This window comes from Hydra viridissima, unplaced genomic scaffold (genome assembly GCF_058129835.1).
Source record: "Hydra viridissima isolate aposymbiotic clone 2 unplaced genomic scaffold, HvirCarnegie_v1 scaffold_10, whole genome shotgun sequence".
In the NCBI taxonomy this organism is placed as follows: Eukaryota; Metazoa; Cnidaria; class Hydrozoa; order Anthoathecata; family Hydridae; genus Hydra; species Hydra viridissima.
This window is the reverse complement of record NW_028324309.1, coordinates 8,693,603-8,706,552: the sequence shown is the minus strand read 5'-3', so window position 1 is coordinate 8,706,552 and position 12,950 is coordinate 8,693,603. Positions and strand designations below refer to the sequence as shown.

At 33.5% G+C, this 12,950-nt stretch overlaps 2 protein-coding genes across 2 annotated transcripts; both read right to left on the bottom strand.

Moving 5' to 3' along the window:
* Positions 1-1,782: 1,782 nt before the first annotated feature.
* On the bottom strand, positions 1,783-4,617 carry LOC149883002 (uncharacterized). The gene has a single exon (XM_090100989.1). It carries the CDS (start codon positions 4,615-4,617, stop codon positions 1,783-1,785), a length of 2,835 nt encoding a protein of 944 aa, XP_089957115.1.
* Positions 4,618-8,615: 3,998 nt separating this feature from the next.
* Positions 8,616-10,872, bottom strand: LOC145181553 (uncharacterized). The gene has a single exon (XM_090101159.1). It carries the CDS (start codon positions 10,282-10,284, stop codon positions 8,671-8,673), a length of 1,614 nt encoding a protein of 537 aa, XP_089957285.1. The 5' UTR covers positions 10,285-10,872; the 3' UTR covers positions 8,616-8,670.
* Positions 10,873-12,950: the final 2,078 nt, after the last annotated feature.

The window sequence follows — 12,950 nt, the reverse complement described above, 5'->3', positions numbered from 1 at the left end:
TCAATTAATTTGGTTTTAATTGATATGAAGGTTTTCAGAATCAAAAGATACATTAACAACTTTACTTTTCTACATATTAAAAACAGGATTTAAATTCTTAACTGTTGCTAAGGAATGGTTGATTAAGATAAAGTTGTTATCTATTACAAATACTTACAGCTTATTTGTGAGCACATTCTTAAAATTATGTGACGATGTTAAGCTTCCTAAAGTAAAACTTGTAATTATGAGCTTTATCGATATCAAAATGTCTTCTTCCAACTATGTGACTAAAGATTCAGGTGTAAAGCGAAAAGTTCAAGTGCTATTTCAAAAGATCTTCAAGAAAATACGACGACGACGATGACGACGACGATGAAGATGCCAAACAACATTAAAGATTAAACTTTGAAATTGTTTATTTATTTTGTCTTATGATTTGAATATTTTAAATATCACATTTGGTCTCGAGGCATATAAAAGTGTTTATCTATACAAGTGAGTTTGCATCATAAGATTGCACTAAACTTGTACTAAAATGTGCTAGAATATTTGGATCAATTTAACGAAATTCGAAAACATTTTAAACTGGAGATTCAAACATCAAAGAAAAAAGTTTCTAAAATCTGTTTCGTATATCCATTATCGGATCTGAAAAAACTTTGATTTGAGTTGCATTTACCTCTCAAAGTAGTGAATCTCTCTCACATTTGAGTCCACGAGGTTTTAGGTAGCTTAAAATAAAAAAAGCAAATTCTAAAAGAGAGTGTTTACTTACTATTATTACCTTTTACAAAAAAAACTGCTCATTTACTGATGCTCTAACTAGTTTTTACCAAGATCAGCCAAATAGAGAAAAATTTAGACAGACACGATCATTGCCTGTTTATAATAATTTAACAGCTCTCATTGAAAATTGAAAGAATCTAATTGTACTTCACTAATCAAGACAGACTAAAAGAAAATTTTGTAAAGCTTTAAAGTTGCTAATATCCTCACGAGTAATTTAAAAAAAATGAGTTTCGAAATCTTCATAAATGTGGAAAGACGAAGACGTCACACATTAATGAAGCGTCATTAAGACTATTATAAAGAAGTTTTAGCTTGTTTGACTTTGTAATCCCAAAATTCTACTTTTGCCATAAGTTTTTAATAAATCCTTTAAATGTATGGCATTCGATGAATTTTTTTTTGGAAATATATCTTCGGGGGTTCATAAAGTAGCACTATGTAAAGTTTTCAAAATGCCGATATACGACGTTTAAAGAAAGAGTTATACAAAAAAATCTTTTTAGTTACAAAGATATATTGGTTTGAAACTGATGGCTGTTAAGTAATGGCGAGGATTGATTTAACTTATTTCATATTTTTCAATTTATTTTTCTGTGTCTCCAGTTATGAGTAGCGTGTTCTTGTTAGTAAAGTGTAGTTTCGCATAAAAAAGATCGTTTTTTAGTTGTGCGTAAACGCCGATGTATCTTTGTAAAATTCAACACAATTTATATACAAGTTAATTCCCTAGGTATTCACACATATCTTTTCACACATACAATTATTTACAAGTAGGCATTCCCTAGGCATTCACACATATCTTTTCACAAATACAATTATTTACAAGTAATGCTATAAGGCATTCACACATCTTTTCACACATACAATTATTTACAAGTAACGCTATAATGACATATCCTTTACGCACATAACTATTCACAAGTAACGCTATAATGACATCTTTTACGCACACAATTATTCACAAGTAACGCTATAATTACACTCCCCCTTGGTCATAACGACCACTTCACCTCACGGACTATATCGCTCAGGTGCCATCCTTTTTCGGGTGCTTCTTCGCAACATTGGCGTCTGGTTTGTCTCGTCTTCAGGTAACACAACGCACAGTTCTTCATCATCTTCTAGATCCTCATTCGACTTGTTATCAACTCTGACGGGTCTTAGGTCGCGTATGTGCCGGGATACTTTGTCCACTTCTACCGTTTGCTCCGAAATAATTCCTGTAATTCTCCCAATTTTGTATTGAGAGTCACATCGGTTGTCCGGGGGCTTTACCCATACTTCATCGCCGAGTTTAAACTTGTTGGTGATCTTCTCATGAGGTTCATATGCGTTTTTATCGTCGTCAATTCCTCTAACTCTAATTTCGTAATGGTATAATTTATTTGCGGGTGCTGTAGATGACTTACAACAGTCTTTTGGGCTGACGTTATACCAATAAACTGCCTCGGGTATGCTGCACGGAACTCTCTTCGCCGTTCTTTTCACTGTTCGATGGCACCGTTCTGCAATTCCGTTCCCTGAAGGAACGTAAGCGCACCTGAAGCGAAGTTTAACGTTCCATTTGTTCATAAATTGCGAAAATAATGTGCTTCGAAATGCTGTATCATTATCCGTCAGAATTTCGTTTGGACCGCCTCGTTCAAGAAAGATTTCGTTTAATTCCTGAATGACACATGCACTAGTTTGGTCTTTAAGATGGCGCCATATTGCATATCGTGAAGGCCCACAGTCAATCAGGGTAAGAAAATGTTGCCCCTCATAATGAGTTATATCCATACCAAGCCGTTGCCACGTCCCTTTTACTTCGATCTTCCCTTTCGGCCACTTTATCGGACTTGGATCAATTGATTGACAGGTTACACATTTTTCAACCACTTGCCTGACTTCTTCCCTGCTTACTGATGGGTCAATTCTACGAACAAAATACAATGTTCTCTTCACACCATAATGTCCCGTGGACTTATGAACATGGTTTATTTCTTTGGGAGATAGAGAAGCACTAATCGTTCCACCTGCAGCAAGTTCAGTGGGCTTATCGATCATTTTCAACCAACTTCCAGGCACTCGAGTAAGTACATCGGCTAAGTTAGACTCCGAGGGCACTAGTTTAATATCCACTCTGAGTTTGTATTCCTCCACAATATTCGTAATGGTCTGAAGCCGTCTTCTAATCAGCATTTCGTTTGAAGCCTTTGTCTTCAATCTAGATTTTCCAGTCAGTGCATCGGTGACCCAATGTAATACTGCTTTCGAATCAGTGCAAATATGCAAGACATTCATCTTCCAATTGAGACCCATGTTTAGTCCTTTGATTACTGCATCGAGTTCAGACATGTTTATATGTGTTGTATCATCTTTTCTTAACCAACAAGCGTCTTCGATTATATTGCCATCAACTTCGATACTCACACCTAGCGCTAGTGAACTAGCATCCACCCACACTGTTGCCTCGTTGCCATAAACATTCCAAACTCCTTTGGCAGGATCGTCGTTACGTGTTCTTTTTACCATATCGTTCACCATTTTTTCAACAAAATCGCATTGTATCTTCTCATCCCATGTTTTCGTTAGGGCGTTTGCCGTCCTTTTAACAAATGACGAAGCTACACGCAACCAACCACAAACTGGAAGATTCCCTGTCATTTTTCCACATAAAGAGAAGATTTTTCGCCTCGTTAGAGAACTTGGAATTTCACCAAAATCGTTGTCTCTCTTCCAAAATAACTTCTTATTTTCAATTCCAACTTGTAATCCTAGAACTCTCGCCCCTTCGGACACACGAACCGCCGGCTTACAATGTAATCCATACATATCCAAATGATCAAGTACACTGCGAACTGATACGATGTCTTCATTTACAAGAATATCATCAATGTATGATGATGTTCCCTTCCAGATCTTTTCGTCTTGCGATAGAACTTTGTCCAAAACTGCTTTCATTATGACGGGCGCAACGTTCAGACCAAATCCCAAACGTGTTAAACAAAACCTCTGTCCACGGAACACAACAGTTTGGTAAGCCCAGAGTTCCTCGCTGATTTTGAGTTGCATGTAGGCCGATGATAAATCAATAATTGAAATATTTTCTCCAAGCCGTCTCCAGTCTCGAAGTTTGTCAGCACATGCATCCGTGTTCGCCGTAAATGGTTCAATAAACGTGTTCAGCTCCCTGAAGTCTAACACTGGTCGCACTTTCCCTTTGTTTTGCTGCACCACTGCCATAAGTGGAACCAAACCTTTTACTGGACCGTGTTTTTTCGCTTCGTACTTTTGCAGCCATTTTTTCTCTATCCACCCTTCAATTTCTTTTTCGTAATCGTGTTTTATGCCGATGGGGATGGTATATTCAGCAATTCTATTCACCAGATTTTCAGGTTTGGTATTCCATTTCCACGCAATTATCCATTCTCTATTTTTCTTTTCAAATGAAGCTGTGAAATCCTGAGCCGTTATATTCATATCATGAACATCTATTGACAAATCGCTTTTTAAACCAAGTAAACATGCTTCTTTTTTCATAAAACAAACATCCCGCGTTGCAGAAATCGATACTCCACCAAGTGCCACTATTCCATTCATACCCATTATGAAACAAAAACCCAGCGGTTTGAAATTGACCACAAGTGCTTCCACACACACTGTATTTCCATTTGGCGCGGTGATTCGAGTTTGGCTAACACCTTCGCACTGCTGTTGTTGTCCATTTACAGTTACCACGCTAACTTCTTTCTTCGTTATTTTTGTCGCACATTTTTTATAAATGATGCAGCAGGTACACCCTGAGTCAATTAGCACATCCTGAAATACACCGTTAATATCCAAGAGCATGGTAGGTAACGCCATTATTGATTGTTTAGGGAGAGAACTGGCGCAGACGTCTTCTCCCTCACTCCGTTTTTTGGACACATTCTTGATATGTGTCCATACTCTTGACACGAGTAACACAGCACATCGCTTGACTCCCGTCTTCTACTTGACTTGTTTCGATAATTATGTCTTCTTAAATGACAATCTCTCGCAAAGTGATTGGGAAGTTTGCATTCATAGCACACTGATTGTGTTTTATCTTCTAGCAACCTCGGATCACTACTTTTCATTGCAGCTACAGCAAATTTTTCCACCATCCCGTTGTTCCGTTCCTCGATCATCAGAGTCCTTGCTCGCGCAAGTATTTGAACAGTTGTAAGATCGTCCATACGAGAACTCGATCTCAGCATTCGTCGAACTTCCTCGGGGAGCCCAGCAACAAAGGCACACGCGATCGCTTTGTCTGGTAGCCCACCAATTAGGGTAGACAATCTTCGTAGTTCTGCCAAATAAACATCAACTGCTTCTCCATGTTTCAGCTTTCTCGTGACAAACTGCTCGTAGGCTGTGAATCCATCAACGGCAAAAGCTTCAAGCAAAGCCTTCTTTATTCTCTTAAAATTTTCTTTATCAGTCTCTGTTAACTGTTGATACACTACGAATGCACCATCAGTGAGACGGAGAGGAACCACACGTGCCAGATCGGTTACACCAATTACTTTACATACCAATTCAACCTTTTCCAGCCACTCCGCAACTGACTGTTGATCGTTTCCACTAAACTCTGGAATTAACTTTAAATCAAGTTTAGTCGCCATTTCGCCGAAATAGCTTGTAGTTTCGCATAAAAAAGATCGTTTTTTAGTTGTGCGTAAACGCCGATGTATCTTTGTAAAATTCAACACAATTTATATACAAGTTAATTCCCTAGGTATTCACACATATCTTTTCACACATACAATTATTTACAAGTAGGCATTCCCTAGGCATTCACACATATCTTTTCACAAATACAATTATTTACAAGTAATGCTATAAGGCATTCACACATCTTTTCACACATACAATTATTTACAAGTAACGCTATAATGACATATCCTTTACGCACATAACTATTCACAAGTAACGCTATAATGACATCTTTTACGCACACAATTATTCACAAGTAACGCTATAATTACATAAAGAAAACATCAGACATAAAAAATCGAAGATTTTTTGCGCAAATAAGACGTTGCATTTAAATATTTTCTTTTTTTAATCCTCTCATTTTAACTGAGAAATATATATTGAGCTATTAATACATTTTGTTAAAATAAATAAGTAATTATTGACAATAACATAAGTAATAATTATTTTCAAATTAAGATAATTTTAAATGATTTTCATGGTGTGAATAAATATATTTAAAGACAAGTTTCATTTGATATTGTTTATATAAATATTCGTTTGGTTACTTAAACCTTAATAATTAAAGCATGATATAAAATATAATCAAAAAAAGTTCTTTATTGTGTAGTCAGTAACGAATTTAGATAAATTAGTTGATAATTGCGGTGGCTGGTAAATAGCTTGATATAAGATAAGTGAATTCATATGATGGTTTATTCAAAACTGAGTTGATACGCAGGGGCTATTTTTATAGTTTGATAAAAAAAATCCATGTTTTTTATCCAGCAAACTTTCCGAACCATGTTTGAAAATGTGAACCAATTCATAACGAACAATGTTTAATTTTAAGAACAGTAAACAGTTGAGTGTAAAATAAAAGAGGAAAATGTGGACTCTGTTATTCTTAAAAAAAAGATGGATCCTGTTATTCTTTAAAAAAATGTGGACTTTGTTTTCTTTAAAAAAATGTGGACTTTTTCTTAAAAAAATTGTCAAACATTTTGTCAACTTACAAACTAAAGAGGAAATCTGGCCTAAATTGATATTATTTTTATATACGCACCCACTTGCATGTATACAATACTGCTCAAAAATTTAGCACACATTAGATTTAAATTGCGTTTTTTTCTTTAAAAATGAAATAAAAGTAAAAAATAAGAAATTCAAGGTTTTTTAAAAAACGAAAAATATTTGTTTGGCTTTTTTAATTACATTAAGAGAAAAAAATTAAAAAAACAAACAAATGTCTATCACTAAATATCTTTAATCAAAGTTAGTATATAAAAAAAGGTTAAAAAAAAAGCTGCTCATAAGTTTAGCACACCTGGATTTAAGTTTGCTTTAATAGCAAGATCAATAAGGGATAGGTCCACCTTTGTTTTTTATGTTTAGTTCACATCTTCTTTTAATTGAATCAAGAAGTTTTCGGCAATAATCAGTTGATAAGCTGTCGAACGACTCTTTCAAACTTTCCCTAAGATGTTCAGCTGATGTTACGGGAGCTTTAGTGAGTTTGCGGTCCAGTATAGTCCATACATTTTCGATTGGATTAAGGTCAGGTGATCTAGCTGGCTACTGAAGTACCTTAATGCTGTTTTCTTGAAACCAAATAGTCACCGTTTTCGCCTTGTGACAAGGAGTGTTATCTTGTTGAAACTACCACTCCTACTCATTGCTAAAAAAGATGTCTCTAGTCGGGATTAAATGATTTTCAAGCGTTTCGATTTATTTATATTGATCCATACGACCATCGTATAAGTAGCAGAGACCTGGGCCGTCATAAGTGATGCAACCCCATATGCTTACCGAACCTCCACCACCTTGTAGTCACCGCACAATGAAGCGACTATGAAGCATCTCATTATAGTGTCTTCGGATAATCACTCTATTCTTTCGGTTAATAACTGTAAAGTTGGATTTGTCACTGAATATTATTCTTCTTAGTTCATAATTAGTCATTTTCAAAATAGCTCTACAAAGTTTGATACGTTTTAACCGATCGATTGGTTTAAGCAGTGGTTTTTTAACAGCAACGTAGCAACAAAGTTTTTGATCAATCAATCTTCTATTTACAGTTTGTCTTGAGATATGATTTTTTAGAGCCAAGTTCACTTCTTGTGCAATCTCTTTAGCTGAGTATTTAGGTTTTTTTCTTGCAATTCTATAGATACTATTATCATCGGTGATAATTGTGATTCTTGGTCGTCCAGATCGGTTTTTGTCTGCAGCAGTACCAGTTTTTTCAAATTTCTGAGTACACATGAACGAGATACAGACTTAAGAGTTCGAGCAATACAGACTTAAGAGTTCGAGCAAGGTGTAGTCCTACAATATGCTGTTTTATTTCAGAGCTAATTGATTTTTTTCCCATCTTATTGGTCACATTATGGACAAAATTTAAGCGAAAAATACCAAGTTTATTTCAAATGAGGCAATACATACTATGTATATTTTAGAAACTTTTGTTCAGTTTTGTTTATGAAAAAATGGACAGTTAAATTAACTTTTTAATAAAAATTTGACGTTAAAAAGTAAAGAGCGGTAGTTAAAAGACAATAGAAGTGCAAGTGCGCTAAAATTATGAGCAGCTTTCTTACACCGCTTTAATTAGCATTCTCTATTTAAGTTAAAAATAGATGGGAAAATTAACGTAACTTTTTTTTCAATTTTTTTTTCTATATAAGGTATGTTTTAATTAACTGTAAATAAAAAAAATTGAAAAGGCATAAGAAGTTTACCGCCTAAAAATTCAATTAAAAGAAGAAAAATGAAACTTAAATCTTATGTGTGCTAAATTTTTGAGCAGTATTGTATATACGCTCGCAAGTGAAGATAAATGTTGTTCAGAAGCATGTGTACTTTCTATATCAAAGCTACCCATCTTTTATTCAGACTATAACATATAGTCTGCCATTTGCAGATTACTTATCCTATCTCATCGAAAACAATTATTTCCTTTCCGTTTTTTATACGTTAATGATGGATTTGGGTAATGCAAACTCAACCATAAGGCATTTCAAGTGCGATCTAAATATGTTTAAAAAAGCTGTTTGCAAAAATCAATCGCGAAAGTTTCATAACTTTTTTATCAAAATAATTTAACGAAACTCTCCCCAAAAACTTTTAAAAATAAAGCAAGCCTGTTTTAACGGACTACATTTTCTTTTTTCAAATAATATATATTTCCAGATCTCTTTCTTATATATCTGTTTCGTGCATTTCGATAAGCTGCATGTATTCTTTTAAATTATTGTCTTGTAATAAATCATTTACCGTATTAATTTTATTTTCTTCAGCATGTTGATTGTTTATACTATTAAGTGAATTTTCTTTAAAAAAATGGTTTGTTATCTCTAAAGCTTTCTTGCTCGGATATTCACCGTTACGTTTGGTTGCTAAGGTTACACCATTAAAGTTGCAACAAACATCTTCCGTCAGATTATGTCTGCTAACTTCCTTGCTCTGATTTTCTTTATAGTACGAAGCACGGTTTTCTCCGTTTATAACGTTACTAATAAGTGTTTCTTTATCAAGTATATAACTTTCGCGAGCATTTGACAATCTGTTAAAACTAATTTCCTCTGTAGACTCTTCTAAAATGCACCCCGGAAATGGCGTCTTGTAGTATCTTGCGTTTAGAAAGTTCGTTGTTACCTTTGAATCTTCGTCACTTAGAGACATGTTGTCATCTTCAGAATCATGTAGAGAGTATATGACTTTTATTTTATCGTTTATTAAATTTCTTTCTTTGAAGGATTCTTCGGTAACACGTTTTGGTAACATTGTGCTATCATATGGATTTAAGTATAAAGAGCTTGCTATTTTAGAATCTTCATCGCTTCCGGAAACGTTATCATCGTCAATGGAGTACTGACACTTAATTTTATTGTTTGTAATATTTTTTATTTCTTCTTTTTTTTTCACAATTTCGTTCGATGTTTTCCGTTCTCGAAAACTGCTGTTATTATTACCGCTGTTCTTAAAACTGCACGATCTGCTGCTATTGTTGCTTTTATTTGTTTTAAAACTACACGATCTGCTGCTGCTTGTACTTAGATAATTTTTAAAGCTATTCGATCTGTTGTAATGTTCCCTGAAACTGTTGTTCGCGCTCAAGTTTTTATAATCTCTACTGGTAATAGTCGAGGCCCGACCTGAATCATATCCGGTCGTAGTAACAAACGTCGATAAAGAATCGCATGGTGTTGTTGTAATTGAAATATCGCAGTCATTTTGATTTACAAAATTTCTGCGAAAAAATTTTGCTACATTTTCGTAATCAAATTCATTATTTACAGCGTTAGAGACACTTATGTTTTTCTCTTCTAATGTTGCTGTAAGGCGTCTTTCAGGTAGTTCGTATTCTTTGGCTAAAAGTTCACCAATATTATAAGCTGCCAACTTTGCTTTTTCTTTGCTACGACACAAAAACAGATGACATTCAAGTCCTTTTCCGGCAATATTCGCACCAAAGCATGTGGTATCTTTATGGTAAAAAATTGCAAGCAAACGTTTGTTTTTTGCGTCAACACAGGAAACAACTATTTTACGTATCTCATACTCGATGCAGAGCCTTTGCTTTGCATCTTTAACAATTACTGCTTTGTCACCAAAACAAATGATAAGCGAAGGAAGTGCACCTGTTTCTAAATCTGTCTTGTTTTTTTCCATTAAAATACTTGCTGCTCTCTTAAATTCATCTAAGGTTGGTTGTAAGGCATAAGTATGGCCTAGGGACACAACCGGAATATCACAAGGAGAGAATTCTTCGAAGCGTTGCATAAAGGAAAAAAACTTACGAAGAATCTCCATTGTTGGTTATTGTTATTAATGTTTCTAAGAAATGAAATAGTTATTAGAGAAGTGCCAGAAAAATAAGAGCAGCAGTCACCACCGACAACATTTAAATAAATATATCAAAACATCTGTACAAATTTGATTAAAAAAATCCTTTGAAAAACAAATTCTGTTTTCAACTAAAACAACAACTAGAAAAAAAAACACAAAAACAAATAAAAGCTGCGAAGGACGGATTTAATTCTTGAGTAGTCTTTTTTTAACTCGTTTGATAAATTACCATGTAAAAACTCTATGAAATCAACTTAGCTTTCAACTATTCAGCAATACTTTTTTTACTTCTACTATTTTGCAATACTCTTGCAGAGGCAAGTAATCTGTGTTCAATTGGTATCTTTTAAAAGTTTGCTTCCAACAAAAAAGAAAATATTAACCACATAGGTTAATAATTAAATGAAATAAATACATTTTAAATATGCGACTAAAAAAAATTCACCCATCTTCACTTCCAGTTGACAAAGAAAACCTTTCCTTATTTAGCCGACGATGTCGTTTAGTTCCTTATCTTTGACGCAAAGCTGTATAAATTCAATAATAGCTTGTCTTAATAACAGGGGAATTTTTAGGATAGCAGTATACAGCTATCAATTTACAGCTTGCTCTCCGTCGTCATTTTTTGAAAGCTAAAGATTTACTTTAATTCTTTGTACGTAAAATTCCAGGGTGAATTTTATCGTACATATTTTTATAACAATTCATTCAAAATTTAACGCGGAAAAAAAGTTCTTACAATTTATAGAAAAGATAAAATAAGTTTGTCATTGACTGGAAATTGAATATCAATTCGCATTCTTCTAAGCGATTGGGAGGAGGGTGTACAGCATTCAAAGACATAAAAATCAGTAAACAGATCACCGAGTGTTTATAAAATGATTGCCGTCGTTGGTAAAATTGACTTTACAATATAATCCTTGTATATTAACCATTACTAAGGTATATTGGATTTTCATTGCATAATTTTTTATTATGAAAAAGGTATGGGTAATTAAAATTGTTTTGAATGTCACGCTCAAATACCGGATGCTGATTGTTTGCGCGGTGTTTACATGGCATTACTCGTTCATGCATTCTTTTAAAAAACGAAAACACATAAAATGTTTTCAAGAAATACATCTCAAGAGATGGACACTCATTGTTTTACGTATTTACCAGCAGCTGGCAGTTTTTAGTTTTCTTTTTTTAAACCGCATTTAGTTTAAAATCTGCTTTCATTCATTCATCTCTTAGTCTGGACGAAAAATCTCCTGGATTTTAATATATTTGGCAGCGGTTGTAACGATTTATCAAACATCAAATGGTTTTGGGATAACTGCCGATATAATGAACACAATTTTCAAACCAATTTGTTTAAGAACTTGATTCAGATCAACAGTTTGGTTATAGTAGGATTTATTGGCTATCGAACACGATTTAACTTATAGTGCTGCACGGGGTTTGGTCAACTGTGATTATAATTCCTTTTACCGAAGAAGTCTTGGTATTGGCTTTAGAAAAAAAAGTTATTTGGTTCACTTCATTAATTTTACTATTTAAAGCCTTCAAAAGTTTAATGAATGAAATATCTTGGTATTCTTATCTTCAGCGGTTGTTTTTTTTTTTTTTTTTTTTTTTTTTTTAAATATAGTTATAGTTATACTCATAGTTCTATTTAAAAACTTTCTTTTACAGCATAAAAAAGATGTTATGAAAAAGATTTTAATAACATTTCTAATGGGAAGAAATTTCAAATAAACTTATGAGAAGATTAACTATGATAAATGAACCAATAGAACTAATCAAAACTGCAATATGGGCAATGACTTTATATGAAGGTACACGAAAAGGCTTTTTTCATAAATGTTTTTACGAACATATAGTTAAATCAGAATTAAATCGCAAATATTTAATGTAAAATTAAAGTAATATTTAGCGACGGTAATGTATTCTTTTTGCGTAAACGCATTTATTTAAATTTGAAAATTGAATTTTGAAAAAACATAAAGAAATGGGAATTGCATTGAATTATTGAAATAGCTTGAATTATTAAGTATTATAAATTCCATGGAACATGGCCACGCAATTTATGGTATTTAATTTAAGCTAAAAGTACCTCAGGCACATAGTGTTATGTTTTAGAAAGAGCTTTTTAAAAATTTGATTAGCCTGAATTGGTTTGTCTTCGCTAGTCACATGGTTGCTGAATACGATTGGTAAAGTTGTTACGGTTGGTAAAGCTGACTAAGTTATTTGAAAGTTCATTCATTTACTTCAAAAAGCCACGTTAATCTTTTCAATCACGGGGGTTTTGAAGAACGATTTTAATATATAAATTGACTTTTACGTCAAACAGATAATTTTCGAGAATTCTTTATACAATAATTGCGATGATGCATAATATAATGCGAGGGCCAATTACACTATCAAAATATATTTAATTCAACTGTCAACAATATTATGTTGACAATATATTGGAGTGTGCAAACATTATTCTCAAAATACTGCTTGAAAACAGATTGAAAAGCTCACAGTTATTCCAAAAACAAGAAGCACATATTTAAATTTTCATTGTTTTCTTTGAAGAACGATTCTCTAGAAAAATGTACGGCCATAACGGTTAAAATAAGTTGTCAGTTTTTGGTTGT

Coding starts and splice junctions, on each gene's coding strand:
- LOC149883002 (XM_090100989.1), bottom strand. CDS start 4,617: ATGGCGTTACCTACCATGCTCTTGGATATTAACGGTGTATTTCAGGAT.
- LOC145181553 (XM_090101159.1), bottom strand. CDS start 10,284: ATGGAGATTCTTCGTAAGTTTTTTTCCTTTATGCAACGCTTCGAAGAA.